The 16040-nt window shown below is 37.7% G+C and overlaps 1 protein-coding gene across 1 annotated transcript; it reads right to left on the bottom strand.

Annotated features, from left to right (window-relative positions):
* Positions 1–3673: 3673 nt before the first annotated feature.
* On the bottom strand, positions 3674–10993 carry LOC141437741 (protein rolling stone-like). The gene is made up of 5 exons (XM_074101231.1): positions 10799–10993; positions 10250–10671; positions 5771–5881; positions 4812–5004; positions 3674–4391 (listed from the first exon to the last, which is right to left on the bottom strand). The coding sequence occupies exons 2-5, from the start codon at positions 10542–10544 to the stop codon at positions 4172–4174; spliced, it is 819 nt and encodes a 272-aa protein (XP_073957332.1). The 5' UTR covers positions 10545–10671; positions 10799–10993; the 3' UTR covers positions 3674–4171.
* Positions 10994–16040: the final 5047 nt, after the last annotated feature.

Here is a 16040-nt window from a genome sequence, read left to right as displayed (position 1 = left end):
ATTTCTCCAAGACACTAGTGGCTTAACTCTTACTGTTTAAAAGATACCTATCAAGACGTAAGATAATTAATTATTAGCAGCAAAACAGCGTAAAGGTCCTTAATTTATGAAGTTTTTGATAGTCCATAACTAATCCGTGTTTAATTCAAACATATTTAGCAAAAGAAAGTTAAATATGTGTTATATGTGGATTTTTTTGATGCCTCTCTTATGTGTCACGTCAATGTCACTTTTTCAAGTTTGTTTATTTTACAATTTAGCAATTAACAATGTCTGCCGAAGTTAAACAGATATCAAAAAGACACGGTGTACGTATAATGAGAGACTTTAAGGGCCCTTCCAAATGACGTTTTTATTTTCGCTCGTTTGTATCGATACAAACGCAAGTCGAACACACGATCCTTGCGTTTGTTACGTTTGTACAAGTATCACGTCTGTCTAGGTGTAAAAAAAAGAAAAACCGGCCAAGAGCGTGTCGGACACGCCCGCAATAGGGTTCCGTAGCCATTACGAAAAAATGAAGTAATATTTTTCTAAGGATTTCGTATTTTGTACGGAATATTCCAAGTTTAGGTATATTTTATAACTAAGGCTGCTATTTACCTACTCTTAAACTACTAATAATTCTCAAGAAAACTTAACCGTTAAGTATAGTTTTCCTTGTGAGTTTGATATACAATACAATACAATACAAAGACTCTTTATTGTACACCAGACATAGTAAGCGACCATCCCTACCATCCCTACGAACAAATCTTATAGCGGCTTTATTGCAGAAGCGGCTATTGTTTATTTTTAACAAATTAGAGAAAGGTTTTTTTTTATTCCAATACGATGATTTGTTTATTTGTTTGTCTTGTTTTTTATAATTTATGTCAAAATTATCGTAGTTAATTTCTTTTTTTAGTATTTGTTAAGTATTACTTAAGTTTAAACGTAAATGGGTGCGCTGTTATCATGATCCATCTACCGACTTATGTAGATATAGTCGGAAATATACCTACAGGTCAGTGGTTTGCTATTTAAGGTGTAATTCCACCATAGTTTCTTACAGCACATTTGTTTACGAACATTTTGTGCAGAATACAAACCGTGCACGCACTGAGTTGCGGATCCGTCTCAACTAACGAAGCTGTAATGTAACTTTTGTTAACGTACAGTGGAGCACATTTGTATACTCGTACGCGCGCGAAGTGCGCGAACATGGTTCACCTCGAATGTGTAGGTAACGCGCGTGAGTCCATCATGGTATGGCATGGCATACAATGTGCAGCACAGTGCCGCACACTGGTGAAATTGCACCACATCCATATCAATGGTCCATTTCAGTGGTAATAAAGCTATATAGACAGACGTGTGTATTCCCGGCATAAGTGTGTTAAGGTACAGTCAAGTTATTATGGGCAAATCCGCTTATCTGCCATACCTAAGTAAGAACCTGCTCTTCGTGCTTGTTTAGTTTAATAGGGGATGGTGTTAACTTCATATATTTGTGGTTTTATTTTCGGTGAATTTGCTGTAAAAATTGGAAATTGGCAAAATTTGTCAGATGCGCGGAATTTCGATTATCCCCGATTAGACGTATAGTTAGTAGGTACTTTGCTCACAGATAAATAAGGTGGGTGTGAGATATATTCCAGGATCGAATGAGTATGAAAATTTACACTGATTGAACTCTAAAAACTCAAAAATCTCCGGGGGTAATTTGGCAAAGGTAAATTTGTAAACCAATTATTAAAACGAACATTGCAGTATTTAGTAATTATCCATCACAGAGTTTATTAAAAAATACTTCTAATTATTAATATTTACAGTAATTCAAATTACATGGGTCCTTAATATTATTATAATATACAATGAAACAATATATATTACATATTCATTAATAATGCAATCATTACAGTATAAACACAATATACGGAATGATATTTATTAAAGTCTTTTTGCTTAATCTCATCGAGGCTTATTATTTTATAAAGTCAAACGTGAGATTGTAAAAATACTTCGCTTTACTCGTAAGGCAGCGTTTCCACCAATAATGTGCGAGGATGTGTTACGAGGAATATGTTTTTCATAAACCAACAGAAACGCTTTATTTACCTCACCTCGCACAGCACATCTCTGGTGGAAACAGTTGAGCGGAGCGAGGCGAGGTAAACGAAGCGTTTCTATTGGTTCATGACAAACACATTCCGCGTACATCTCTCACCAGAGAGTTTCCACCAGGAAACCGACCTTAATAGCGTAAAAATGAAGTTTTTTTTTATCAGACAATATCACTTACTTACACATTCATAAAACAATATCGGTAAAGGTATAGATGGAGTTCAAAACGTTGGACAGTACATACCGATAGTTAGAATAGGTACTTATAATAATGAAACATTTTGTTGTGCATCCGACAAAATCGAGACCGATACACACTACGCACACGCATCAGTTGTAATATGAAACTGTATAGACAGCCGCAAGCCAGGAATCTGGTCTGGCATCTTTCTATACAGTTTCGTACATAACAACTGGTCTCCGTCATCTACAATCTGGTGTGCGTCGGTCTTAACCATACAGTGCGAGAAAGATCCTAACAAATATGGCAAAAAAACGGAACTAACGCGGCGGTCTTGTAAAACTTCACTTTTTAAAGAATATAGCTGTTTGTATCTTTTGTTTGAGATTGAAACACTGATAATAAAAGCTAAAAATAATAAATAATAATAACAATTGAATAATGCAAATACAATAAGGTGCCCTGTCCTAATGCAAACATTAGGTACCCTTGTTTATTGAGATCCTAGTCGCACTATATAGTTCTATGGGTAATTTAATTTTGGTGTCAGTAACTGGTGGTTTGGTGTTATTATTATTATTACTTATTAGTTATTATTCAAAAAGTAGGATCACGTAAAAAACCGACGGTTTTTGCATGATCCTACTTTTTGAACTCCTCCAGTATAGGTAGATATTGCCTACTATCTAATTAAATCGTAATTAACTCCTTCTAACTACGGCATTTTTGTGAAAGTATCCACATACTTTCACAGAAAATGCCGTAGTGAGATCGCAATACCTGAAACGGGCAATCATAATGAATGACATTTACTATGAAAACGTTCCCGTTCTAGTCTTTGACTCTATGTCATCAGGTTTGAGCTTCATATAATGTATTATTGCGTGTTTAATGAGCTATTTTTGTTCATTTCAGTATAACGAGGATTCGAATCTGGGTGCCATCCAGATTTAAATCTCAATTTCATGATTCCGTCACGATAGAGATTGGATCTCGATGAAAAATCGCGGTACTTCTAGTTGCGAATGTAGGTACTACTTACCTACAATTTAATATTTCTGTGGTTCTGTTGTATTCAAAGAAACGAATTAAGTACCTATAGATATCCAGTGTCTTCTACTTTACAATACAATATAATACAATGACTCTTTATTGCGCACCAGAAATAGTAAACGCTACAGAAAAACAGGTACACAGCGAGAAAACCATTTACCATTTACTTCCACCATTGTTAGTTCATGATTTGTTCGCAATAACCAGTTGGGTTTAAACTTTCTGAAAACTTTGCAGATTTTTTTATATTCTAAGCCTATCTACGAGCATAAAGCATTGATATCCTAAAAAATAAAAACATTACGGTAGTACTTATTACTTATTCTGTCCGTCTAGTTCCTTTTTATGTGTACGAGCATGACAGCACTGACTTTCAGCAAAACTGACCGAATACAATTCGTTGCGTTCTGACTTTTATTTTTTAAGATAACAATGATGCCTACAGCTGAAACTGTCCATAGGTGGGTACAATCACAGAAATAGGGTACAATACTTTCCTTTATCTGAGGTGTTCACGTTATGCCACTATTACTTAATAAGTAGGTAGTATTTTTGTATGTTCAAGACGACTTTTGCGAAAATAGGCTCGTAGTCGTCGTCCTTTGAACTGGCATAACATCCGGAGAGAAACTTCACTTGTGGTATACAAGGGTCCAAATGAATTATGGTTAAGGGTTCGAATGAATTGATTTTAAATCACCCTAAACTAATAAACAATTACTTTGCTTACCCAAGACCTTCTGATAGTTATGTCTGCTTGTATACCACAAGACGAATCAATCTCCAGGCGGATATCATGTTGAAGATGAGCGCTATAGTAATCAAACCATTTTAAACTATCCTAGAGAGCATGTCAGTGTCTGGTGGCGTGTAGGGCAGGTCATGGCTTGTGGTGCGGATGAGCGAGCCCGTCACCTTGTCCCGACACAACGTTAGGCCCCAGAGAGCTGTGTAGACCACCAGCACGCCAGCCGTGCTCGCCGCGACCAGCGCGGTCGTCTGCCCAGGGTTAGCCCAGCTGAGGATCCCGTAGATAAAGGGGTTCCCGTTACTGAAAGCGAGAGTAACACACTGGGTAATAACAAAAGCCATAGCTAATAAGTTGTTTTGAATATTAAAATTAATAATAAAATTTTCAGAGATTCTGGCAAATAGGTGGTTTTCGTGTATTTAAGGTAAAACATGCAAAACGTTTAAAAATAAATCGACTAGGTACTTCGAACTTTAGTCAGCATGACTTGTAAAATTACAACAAAAAGTACCCGATAACTGCATTTCTTACTTTGGCTTTTATAATAAAAAGCACTTGTATCTCTTTGATTCAATACTTTGCGTCATTTTGCCCCTAAGCGGCCTTTACCTCCCTTTAGGTTCCCAACCGCTGCTCTAAAGCCAATTGGTCAATTGCAGTGGCAGTCAATTGGTGTCACCTGTCTCATAATATTTATAATTACAAGTAGAGTAGAATTACCCATCAGTGCCACCGCTGGCGTAGTATATCCCGGTGAAGGCCGCGTACCAGAGCCCCAGGCCCAGCGGCTGGTAGACGTGGGCGAAGCGCAGCGGGGTCCGCGACGCCAGCAGCTCCGCCAGCACCAGCGCCGAGTTGAACCCGTGCGTGATCATGTCCAGCCAAAACGCGCTGTCCCGCGTCTCATAATTACCTGCATAAAACATATCAGCTTAATAATCCTAGTAAAGAGCGTCGCCGAGGGGGGTGGGGGCAGAAGAGGGCTGCTCAGAGGGCTGTCACCGACACCATGCGAATTAGCTCGTTGAAGTGGCAATAGGTAGGCCATGGAGAACAGATGGCGGAGAATCGAGCGGAGACCGCCGATCGGCATGCGCAGCGTAGGACGTCCACCAACAAGGACGCAATGTCCTTCTTAAATTCGCATGCAAGCCGTTTTCAACCGAGATAACTGGAAGTCTCTTGGAGAAGTTGGAGGCTGGGATTCGTGGTAGCGTTAGGACTGATTAGTTACTTATTGGATCGACAGCTTTACTGGAACGAAAAAGTTGTCGTACGTAGTTAGAAGGTGAAAACGCCGTCAATAAATATTTATTTTATTGTCAAAGGTTACTTCTTAAAGTATTTTCGCGCGGCTAGACGTTAAGATCCATGTAGGAATTGACGGTGCGGCTGGGAAGGACTCCAAACAGTTACCAGCACAGCACTTAAGAGCCCATGCACACGGCGTGTCACGGCAAAGTCCGAATAAGCCTGCCACATACCTACAGATTCTATTCTGTACAGCAAGAACAGATAAATGTATTCGTCTGCGTCTATGAAATACGCCGTGCGTATAGGCCCAAGCATCGCGAATAAACAACAGAGTCATTTTGCTGGCAGACGCAGTTGATGCCGTTGAGGGTGATCTGCTCATTGTTAAAGCGCTCTGAGTTTCAAGATTAAAACGCATTATTTACTTGAGTCAAACAGCAGTATCCAATAAAGCAAGGTGATCGTGACAGCTATCGGCACCGAGATGTTGAACAGCAACCAGTACATGCTCACATACCAAGGCGGCAGTCCCTCTTCTGTAAATAAAACAAATGACAATAAGTAGTATTCGCGCTCAATAATACGGTAGTAGGTCACGCTTGGCAATGTTGGCGTAGCTTTCGATAGAGGGGTAGTAGCACCAATTCACAACAGTTAGAAGCCATGCTAAGGCTCAAAAAAAATAGAAATTAACTGTCTTGAGAAAATATTGCATGGCGTCGTGAAATGAAAACAGTGAGGTGGTGCAGTACGCGCTCCGAAGTGTCGAAGGGCTAGGTTGGGTTCCCTGCTCCTTACATTTCTTTTCTGTTTTTTTTTTAATTTGTTCTAGTTATAGCATATTTATAAGTAAACATAGAGTCTCAATTCCTAATATCAGTCATTTCATTACTGTTAAGTGCTAGGAATCGTTTTAAAGAATCAATCCCATCTTGACCATTTAATTTAAATAAATATATAATAAATAAATATAACCGGATAATTCACAACAATTAACCTGTAAAAGCCATCAGAAACTAACAACATCAGATCGAAAATACAAAAACACTACAAAAACCAATCTTAGCATCAGATCGTTTAAAAAAAACTAGCTTATAATGTGTCCCACTGCAGGGCAAAAGTCTCCCCTTTCTTATTCCACTTGTCTCTACTCTTGGCCAGCTCTTGCCAATCTGACTGGAATCGGTCCAAGTCGTTCCGCCATTCCTCCTAGATCTGCCTCTGCTCCGGTGCCCGTCGCATGGAATCCAATCGGTGATTACTTTGGCCTATCGATCCGGACAATGCGGCAGACGTGTCCCGCCCAGTCCCATTTTAATTTGGCGGTCTTCATTCCCCCATCGACAATTTGAGTTCTGGAGCGCAGATCAGTAAAATAAATAAATAAATATCACTGGACAATTCACACCAATTGACCTAGTCCCAAAGGAAGCTTAGCAAAGCTTGTGTTATGGGCACTAAGCAACGGATAAATATATAATTATATAGATATGGATACATACTTAAGTAAGTATATATTAAACACCCAAGACTCGAGAGCACTCTATAGATGAATACTTATATACTCGTAGTTACGTTATTTTATTAGACATCAAAGACTCTTATTTTTCATACCATTATTTGCTCCGACCGGAGATCGAACCCGGAACCAGCTTTGCACTTAGGTTCTCTTACTACCTGCTAGGGTATCCGGTTGTCCCTTATATTATAAGTAATAACCTTTATTATTAAGTGATTGATTCAGGTGTTACTTTGCGGAGATCCATATCAATGAATTACACTAATGGTAATGGTAAATTAGTGCAGTTTAAGCTGGCCACACATTTGCTGATTCGTCCTACTTACATCGGTTTTTAATGTCGCGTTGATCGAGACAACGTTACATCACATACAAATATTGCAGAAATGAGGGCCGTAGGCGCAATGCTTGCTTATGCTCCGTCACACAGTAAGGGTTATGAAAAATGTATGAGCGTGTCGATGGCGTGTACACTGCGAGTACGTGACGTGCGAGGCACGTGGACTGTGGTTGCGAAAGCGCGGACGTTGTTAGCGTGACAAACATACTCTGTGAAAACCTAAGTAGTTCTACGAGAAGTTTTAATTGATGTTGTATTTTATACAATGGTATCCAATTATGTCACAAAAAATGATTTACAACACGTCAGACAAGCCTTTATTATCTACTAAATAATTCAACATTGAAAAATCCTTCATTCAAATCGTTCATTTTGTAAAATCAAAAAGTGGATTATAACGGATAAATAAAGACAAAATGGGGGAATGCTTTTGACCATTAGCGGGACACTACTCCAGGATAATTTAATATAATTTATATTAAAGGGTTGCCAAATATTTTTTTGTGAAAAGAAAGTAAATCAATAAAAAAAAAATAATAATAATACAATTCACATAATCATTATGCATTTTATTGAGATTTTTTTTGTCATACGAGTAGGTAAGTAAGATTAACTTCAGAAAAACCCAGTTAAAGTATTACTTAATAGTAAATTCCTTGAAGCTTTCCGAGGAAAAATATTGGGGAAACCTAAAAATGTGACGCCATAGTTTATCACGACGGCGTCATATATGAAGTAGCAGTTAACCTTGGTTCATTCACCAAATCTGCAATAAAACAATATGGGTCCATTTGGAAAAAAAATACGCCAGTGGTCTGTTTTATGGCTGTGGGCCAAAAAGAAAAAGAGAGTGAAGCTGCTGTGTCGGCGAACTCGGACAAGGTCGTCTAGTGAAGCCTGTCGGGCCGCGGCAGCTGTCGTAACAGTTAGATAACTTGTTCGTTAGTAAACATCGCGAAATTGCTAATCCCATGGTATCAAATTAAATCATGATATGACCGATAATGCTAATGGGCTATTTTCCTAAAAAAAACAAATTAGCCCTAGTCGTCAGTTATAAATAATAATATAGGACACGATTTTTTCTTTTGTCAATTAAACAATAAATGATGAAGATAAATAATAGCCACTTATTAAAGTTACGCGTGATGTCACGCCGTGCGAAAGTGATTTCTGACTCACCGTAGAACATAATGATTTTCCTTGACAGGCAAAGCGAGGTTAGTATGAAATTTTTCGTGAAAGGGTTTACAGTATCGATTAACCACGATTCAATTGATTCGATAGCAATTTAGTCGTATAAATTCGATTTTAATAATGATTTTATCGGGTCTATAATTTAATTAGTGATCCCTCCTAGTATTTGTCAATTATGGATGCAAATAATTTTATACTCTTTCTAATGGAGTAGACAAAACCGGCCAAGAGCATGTTGGACCACGGACAGTGTAGAGTGCCGTAACATACGGCAAATATTTATTAGGGACGTTTTGATTGACTATTACTTGTTCGTTAACTTGTAAACCCTGATAAGCCGTCAAATTCATTATTAACTATCATAATATTAATTATATAACTATTTAGATTTTGGGGGACATTGAGCTCTATCAAAAATTAACATTTCAAAGCCAAACATTGCAAACGGATGCTTAAATCGAAAAATGGTCGTACAAAACATCCTCACTTTACGTTTATGGGATGTACAGTCAAGTGCAAAAATAAGTATCTATTCGAACCACTCAAAAATATGTTACTACGGCCTTATTGCGTCGGAGCAAGAGTCTGTGGTACATATTTTTGAAACTTTCAATAAGTTCATATTTTTACACTTGACTATACGTAACCTCAATTTTTTTTATCAATATTTTATTTTACTACTTTATCGGCGTAGTTAACATATACTCATGCAAAATTACAGTTTTCTAGAACTAACAGTCTCTAAGCTAAGCTCGGGACGAACAGATGGACATGGTAAAACTATAAGGGTCCCGTATACAGGGTGTTACATAAGACGTAATACAAAAATAGTGTTTCGTGCTCAGTTAATGCTGGGTAATATAATGCATTAACTTTTTTGTTGAAATTAGTCCGATGAAATTTGCGGTTTCCATACATTGTTCATGATTTCTTATTTCAATAAACCACAAACCACATTTTTTTTCAGACTTATTTCAACAAAAGAGTTAATGCATTATATTACCTACCCAGCATTAACTGAGCACGAAACACTAATTTTGTATTACGTCTCATGTAACACTGTAGAACCACGGAACCCTAAAAATGATGATGAATTAATGGAACTAATGACTGCGTGTAGTGTAGGTAACTGATTTAATGCTTTGATTGTGAGAATATAATCGTCGGAAAATTAACAATGATAGGTAGGTGTGTTAACCTTCGCCTAGGAAAACATGTGATTCGAGTTATGAGGAAGTTGATAATTTGAAATCCGTAGCAATCTGCGACACACAATTATACTAATGTCAGTTTTTATTGGTAGACATTCGTTACAGCCAATGACTCCACATTTACAGGATTACAAGATCGCATTGCATCGTCCGGATGAAAAATTTTGAGATTTTTATCTTCATAGTTTTCGTTTGCCGAAAATTCGCGGCCGCGGAAACGATCATATTTTATTGATTCCTATATGTTCTTCCGTGAGGGTTAAACTATCTCTATACACCATATTATTTTAATCTAAATGAGTCCCAGTGATGCCAGATCTACTGATAAAGCAGTAGATCTACCTGATTTTAGAACTATCTACTGATTCTACTGGCTTATTTTTAAAAATTAAAGAAATCTACCTGCTTTTTTAATTTCATGGATAAATCCAAGCTACTAAATATACAAAAACAAATTTCGTCTCAAAAACGTGTCTGTTAGTGATTTTTGTCTACTCTGTGGCAACGTCGCTCCATTTTCTTGCTGCTACTGTCATCTGTCACGTCACTGTCACCTGCGAACCGCGAAATTGGCGGTCAAGAGTTAATGCTGCCAACATGAACAATGAGTCCACACCGCGGCGGGCATTACACTCACCAGGTATCTTCTTGCAGACAGCGCATAGCGAGACAATGGTCCCGCTGATGGTCATGGCTGTGATCAGGAGCAGCCCCCAGTTGGTGAGGAAGATCAGCCAGTAGGGGTTGGGCGCCTCCGTCACCGCCCACACCAGGATGGCTAGCGCCGCCGCGCACAGCGCCAGCCGCACCACTAGCAGCGGCAGCGGCGACTCCCCGCGCTGCCATGACGAAGCGTAGAAGTCACTTAACTTCTCATGCGACGACACCCACAAATCCGACACGGAAAAGATCTTCCTAAAATATTTCACCATTTTACCGAACGTTGGTCCAATTCACTTCATTTTTAAACTAGATGTTTATTAAACTGCCACACTCTAAATGAATCATGAATATGATGGTGTGGGTGGACAGCCCGAGATCCAGAGAGTATCAGATAAGCTATTCGAGATAACACAATTTCGCAATTCAAATAAACAAATCGATTGAGGGTTCGCGTGAGAGCCGTTATCGATCTGTTAGTAATATTTTATCTCTAGCGCGCATTCCAGTTAAGTTTTAAACTTGCGATTATTGCTGGTCAATTCTGCCAGCGGCTCTCCGGTACCCGACGTATGGTTGGAATACAAAAATTTTATGACAATGGATAAGGTTTTTAAACAAATCGTATTGTATAAGAAAACATAGGAAATTGTTGTTTGCAAGCGGCGGCGGTTACGGCGGCGCGGCACGGCGCGGCGACGGGCGCGGGGCGCGGACGCAGGCGCGGACTGGCGGCGCGGCGCGCGCGCCACTGCTGGGTTGCACAAGCACCCTCAAACCTGAATTTTATGTAATCGTTTCTACTCACAACACCTGGGTCTTTTATGAATCAACTTTTCTCGGGATCTCATTCATATGTAGTCTATTCTTTCTTACTTTGTTGTGTTTAGCTTATTCGCTAGCTAGGTAAAGATCTGTGGTGCAATGCAAATCCAATTAATAAAATCCATTTGGATTTACAACTACCATGTTACTACCATGTAAATTATTTTGACACACACGACATTTACGGATGACGAATAAATAACTGGTTAATTTATTTCGTCACCGTTTTCGCTATATTATTATGTAGGTTCCGCTCGCGTATATTTTGGTTTCAATATCACCCTACATTATTTATTGAGAAATACCAGCTCAATAAAAATATTCTCAAAAATTTAACAATGTACTCCTAACATAGATCGATAGATATTTAAACCTGAAAACGTTAAAATTTTTGGAAATATCGTAACATTAAATCACAATATTTTTAAATATTTTCTTAAGTCCTTGCATAATTTATTTTATATTTGAAACAACTTAAATAACTTTAAAGTTTTAAACGTAATACGTAGTTCCATATTAAGAAAATTTTGACTAACCCTTATATAGACATTTTAAACCAAGAGTGACTAATGTAAAGCTTTCAATTCAACTTAGATTATTCAGCATAGAGAAAAGGTTGAGAAAGTTAGTTTTAAATAATTATATATGTACGTGTACGGTAATAAACTGTTTGGTCATGGTAAGCAGGCTCCAATGCAGCTAAAATATAATGAGAACATAATTTAGAACATTACAATAGGTACAAATAAATACGCAGAATGATGTCAGCAGCAGAAATAACGGAATATGGTTGAATAGCATTTTTTTTTAATTAATGCACATTTCATATGTATATTATTATAGGTTAGGTTACTACGAGTATTATGGGTTAGGGAGAACAGCGAGGGATTCAAACACACGAGATGCTAAAAAATTGGTCTCGTGTGACGTAGCGTGGGACACATACAACTTTTCACCTCAGCAGAATAAGACTCATATTTAAAGGAAAACCACCTCATCAATAAAGTATGAAACAACACGTGAGCTCACTCATATTAAAGTATAGTTAAAACGTGATAACTCCGTATTTAAAGAGTTTATGACCGACAGCCCTTAGTCTCAGGATGCACCCGACTCGGAACGGTGCCACAAAAGTCAATACGCACACTACGCGCCAGCCTGAGAATAAGGGCTACGAAATAGCTAAACTCGGTTTAAAACGTGAGTTAGTTATCCGTTACAATATCTATTAATCAATAAAGTAATCACATTTAAAACCTTTTTTGAAATTACACGTTATTTACAATTATTTTGTAAAAAAGAACCAGAAGTTAAAAATGCCAGACAAATAAAAAAATTTCCCGAAATTTACTGATGACGAGAATTTTGCCAAGATGTCGGACACGCCCAAAATAGGATTCCGTAGCCATTAGGTACGTAGTAGGATGCAAATCCCATACCATGCATTGTAATTTGAACTTAGGACTCCTTGTAAAATATACAAAAAATTTTAGCAAATACCTAAAAACAAAACCACATATTTTTGAGAAAAAAAATCACCCCCAACTTTACGTGTATGGGAGGTACCATCAGCCAAATAAGTGGTCTATCAATTTTTAAACAAGTTTCTATCAAATAAATATGTCGCTAAAGTCGAACTTTCAAGTTGACAGACACGGCTATTGGCATTATTGTTTTATGACATGCAAACGATTATCAACTTTAGGGTGGTAGACCACATATTTGGCTGATGGTACCATAATATTTTTTTTTTGAATTTTTGATTGTACCATTTTGTCGGCATAGTTTACTTATATACCCGTGCAAAATTACAGCTTTCTACCATTGATCGTCCCTGAGCAAAGCCGCGGACGGACAGACAGACAGACAGACATGCCGAAACTATAAGGGTTCCGTTTTTGCCATTTTGGCTCCGGAACCCTAAAAAACCGGCCATGAGCGTGTCGGACACGCCCAAAATAGGGTTCCGTAGCCATTACGAAAAAATTAAGTAATATTTTTTAAGGATTTCGTATTTTATACGGAAATTTCCAAGTTTAGGTATATTTTATACCTAAGGCTGCTATTTACTCTTAAACTACTAATAATTCTCAAGCAAACTTAGCCGTTATGGGTCTATATCGACTGGTAGAAAATTGTTAGTCATAATGTAATGTTCGACATAACTCTTTTTTTCTCTGAAACCATTTATTTTTCAGAATTGTTATAAAACAAACCTAACCTATAGAGTTCTACAGGATGACCATTTGATAAGTTATGATAAACGTACGGTTTCAGCGGGAAAAAAAATGATATGACTAACAATAATTATGAAAAACATTAAATTATGACTTATAAGATTATGGCAGTCGAAAGGATTTCAGCCATTATAGTTTTCCTTGAAAGTGATATACTTACTACCATCCTGATTTTCTTTCAAATTTTCCAGATTTTTTTTTTTTTTAGATCTTAGAGGGGTGGGGGGGGGGGGCGCTCGATTTTCATGAAAATTTGCACTTTCAAGTTGAATATTTTGCAAACAGATCACTGAATCGAAATATCGTCTTAGCATGGTGAATTAGGTATTAGTAGTTTAAGAGTAAATAGCAGCCTAAGGTATAAAATACTTTGTGTCAACAAAATGCGATTTTGCTCACTGATTAATAATTAATAGCAAAATAGCATAGATCAATTAATAGCAAAACTTACCAGCAAAACCTGCTGTTTGAGGTGCTGAGGTGAAAAATATATTCTCATGAATCATGAGTCATGATGGTGGAGGTTACTTACAGAAAAACTTCTTAATATTTTTTTATAAAAAAACTTTAGAAATATTATCCCTTTAAATATGTACCCAACGCGCTTCCGGCAAGCACACCTGGGATATGATTCCCTGGAACTGCATAGGCGTGTAGGTCTATATAGCTTTTTCCGTTTTTTTCCCGACGAATACGTCCGCAAGCGCCGTAGAGCTAGCCTCCTAGCCGCGGCGCGCGGCCGCACCCACCGGCGCCAGCACTCGCCGCTTCCCAGCGCACTAGCGCTCCTCAACTCTGTACTTGAAGCCCCCCAGTGTAATCTGTTTGTGACCAAGATACCCAGACTGGAGATTGAAATTGAATGGAGGAGAGAGCTGATGAAAATGCAGGATGATGGAGAATTGCGTGTCACTAGTTTTAGTTAGTTCGTAATTAATTTTAAGTAGGTGTCTAATGTAACGTTATGGTGCCAACCGTCATGTTGCATGTATAGTCAAGGACTTTAATTCATTAGCCACCATGTAACCTTTTCAAAGTAAGTCATTACGATTTTCCTTGTTAATAAATGCGACGTCACTAAGACGTTTATTGTGAAATGGTTCCGTGGTGGGTCAGGGATTAAAGTCCTTGACCGTGCCTATACATATAGATAAATCGCGTACCGATCGGCCGAGGTAGAAACTTTTCGTAATCAATTTCACTATGATTTTTTGGCAGATGTACTTAATTGTGATATCAACATTACGTTACTAGTATAATGGTTCCATTCTGGTACGTGATTCAATTTCTTTGACTGTACATAAGGCTATGCAAATATTCGATACCCAACGATTTTACTCACTAAGCGACTACCACTAGGTAGGTTAGATTAAAATTCTGGGATATCGAAACTTTACCTAGTCTTTTATGTATACAAAGGGCATCTTATTTATATGCAATATCATTGATAAAGAGCCTAAGGTATATTCTGGTCATGATCTGTTTGCTGTGGAAGAACATAGTCTTCTTAAATTTCAAATCAATATATCAGGTACTTACAACTTGTAATCGCTGAGGCTCTGGTACATGGTGTTAGCTTATATTATAAATACCAATAATTAATCAAATCACTTAATTAAAATACAGAGACTACGATATGCTTCGCCTCAGACTTTCATCTGTCAATGTGGCGTTTAACGTGGTGCTTAACAAAAAGTTTCATTTGGTGATTTTTCAAAAGACCATAAATAATCTCTGATGTAAAAAAGCCACCGGGAAATGCTCGGGATACACGAGGTTTTTCAAGCTATTATAAGTGAAAAACTTAAGTAAATGACCTGTTGTATAAACTTGAATGTACCTAGTAGTAACGTGGCCGTATAAACAAATTGACTTTCCAAATGAACTGAAACAATTACTTTGCTCACCCGTGCCCTTATGATAGCTACGTTTATGCAATATATGCGTGTTCGTGCAGTTCCTTCATCTCCACACTGTGAGAACACACAAAAATCACACAAACCCATCTATCACCAGATCATCACCAACAACACTACGCGCTACGCTGACGCGCTTTGAACTCAACCAGAGCTTGAAACGAGAGACTCGCAATTTATGCGAAGATCGAGGCCCGAATTTGTCTCTCACCGGTTTACATGCAGAAGAGGGTTTATATCCCAACGTAACGATTGCCGGATTCATCTCAATACCACTTTTTTATGCTAAATTTTTTAGAGAGCCAATCTTAGAATCAGGGTTAATAAAATACAAAATCTATTGAACTATTCATTTATTCCAAAAATCATTAGACAAGCCACTCACAAACTCGTACAAAACTGCTTAATTTATTTAATTCTAATCACAACTACCAGCACAACTAAAGTGCTAACAGCACGTTGAGCCTTAAAACATCTCTACACAGGGTCAAACTTCACGAAAGTTAGTAGGTAAGTATTATAAATACTTATTATAATGTATAGGTGAGGTAGCGTTCATTTATATTTTGCGAATATAGCATTTATTTTGCGAAGGTTTCTATTTTAAGCACACCTTAATCGTGCAGACTGCTGCCCAGATTAGTCTTAAAGGGTGTTAAATGTGGATAAAAATTTGCTTTTGTATGTATACCAGAGTCATTCATGAAATATCAAATTATATTAGGCTGCGCTGCTACACATAAATGTTAACAGGTTTGCTAAGCGCTTAACGCGCTTAATATCTAGCATA

The sequence above is a fragment of the Choristoneura fumiferana genome, chromosome 18 (genome assembly GCF_025370935.1).
Source record: "Choristoneura fumiferana chromosome 18, NRCan_CFum_1, whole genome shotgun sequence".
Classification (NCBI taxonomy): Eukaryota; Metazoa; Arthropoda; class Insecta; order Lepidoptera; family Tortricidae; genus Choristoneura; species Choristoneura fumiferana.
The sequence above is the reverse complement of the archived record's forward strand: the minus strand, read 5'-3'. Positions and strand labels throughout refer to the sequence as shown.

Coding starts and splice junctions, on each gene's coding strand:
- LOC141437741 (XM_074101231.1), bottom strand. CDS start 10,544: ATGGTGAAATATTTTAGGAAGATCTTTTCCGTGTCGGATTTGTGGGTG. Junction 5,882..10,249: donor TGTCTGCAAGAAGATACCTG/GTGAGTGTAATG, acceptor TTTTATTTACAG/AAGAGGGACTGCCGCCTTGG. Junction 4,392..4,811: donor GCCAGCGGTGGCACTGATGG/GTAATTCTACTC, acceptor TCTCGCTTTCAG/TAACGGGAACCCCTTTATCT.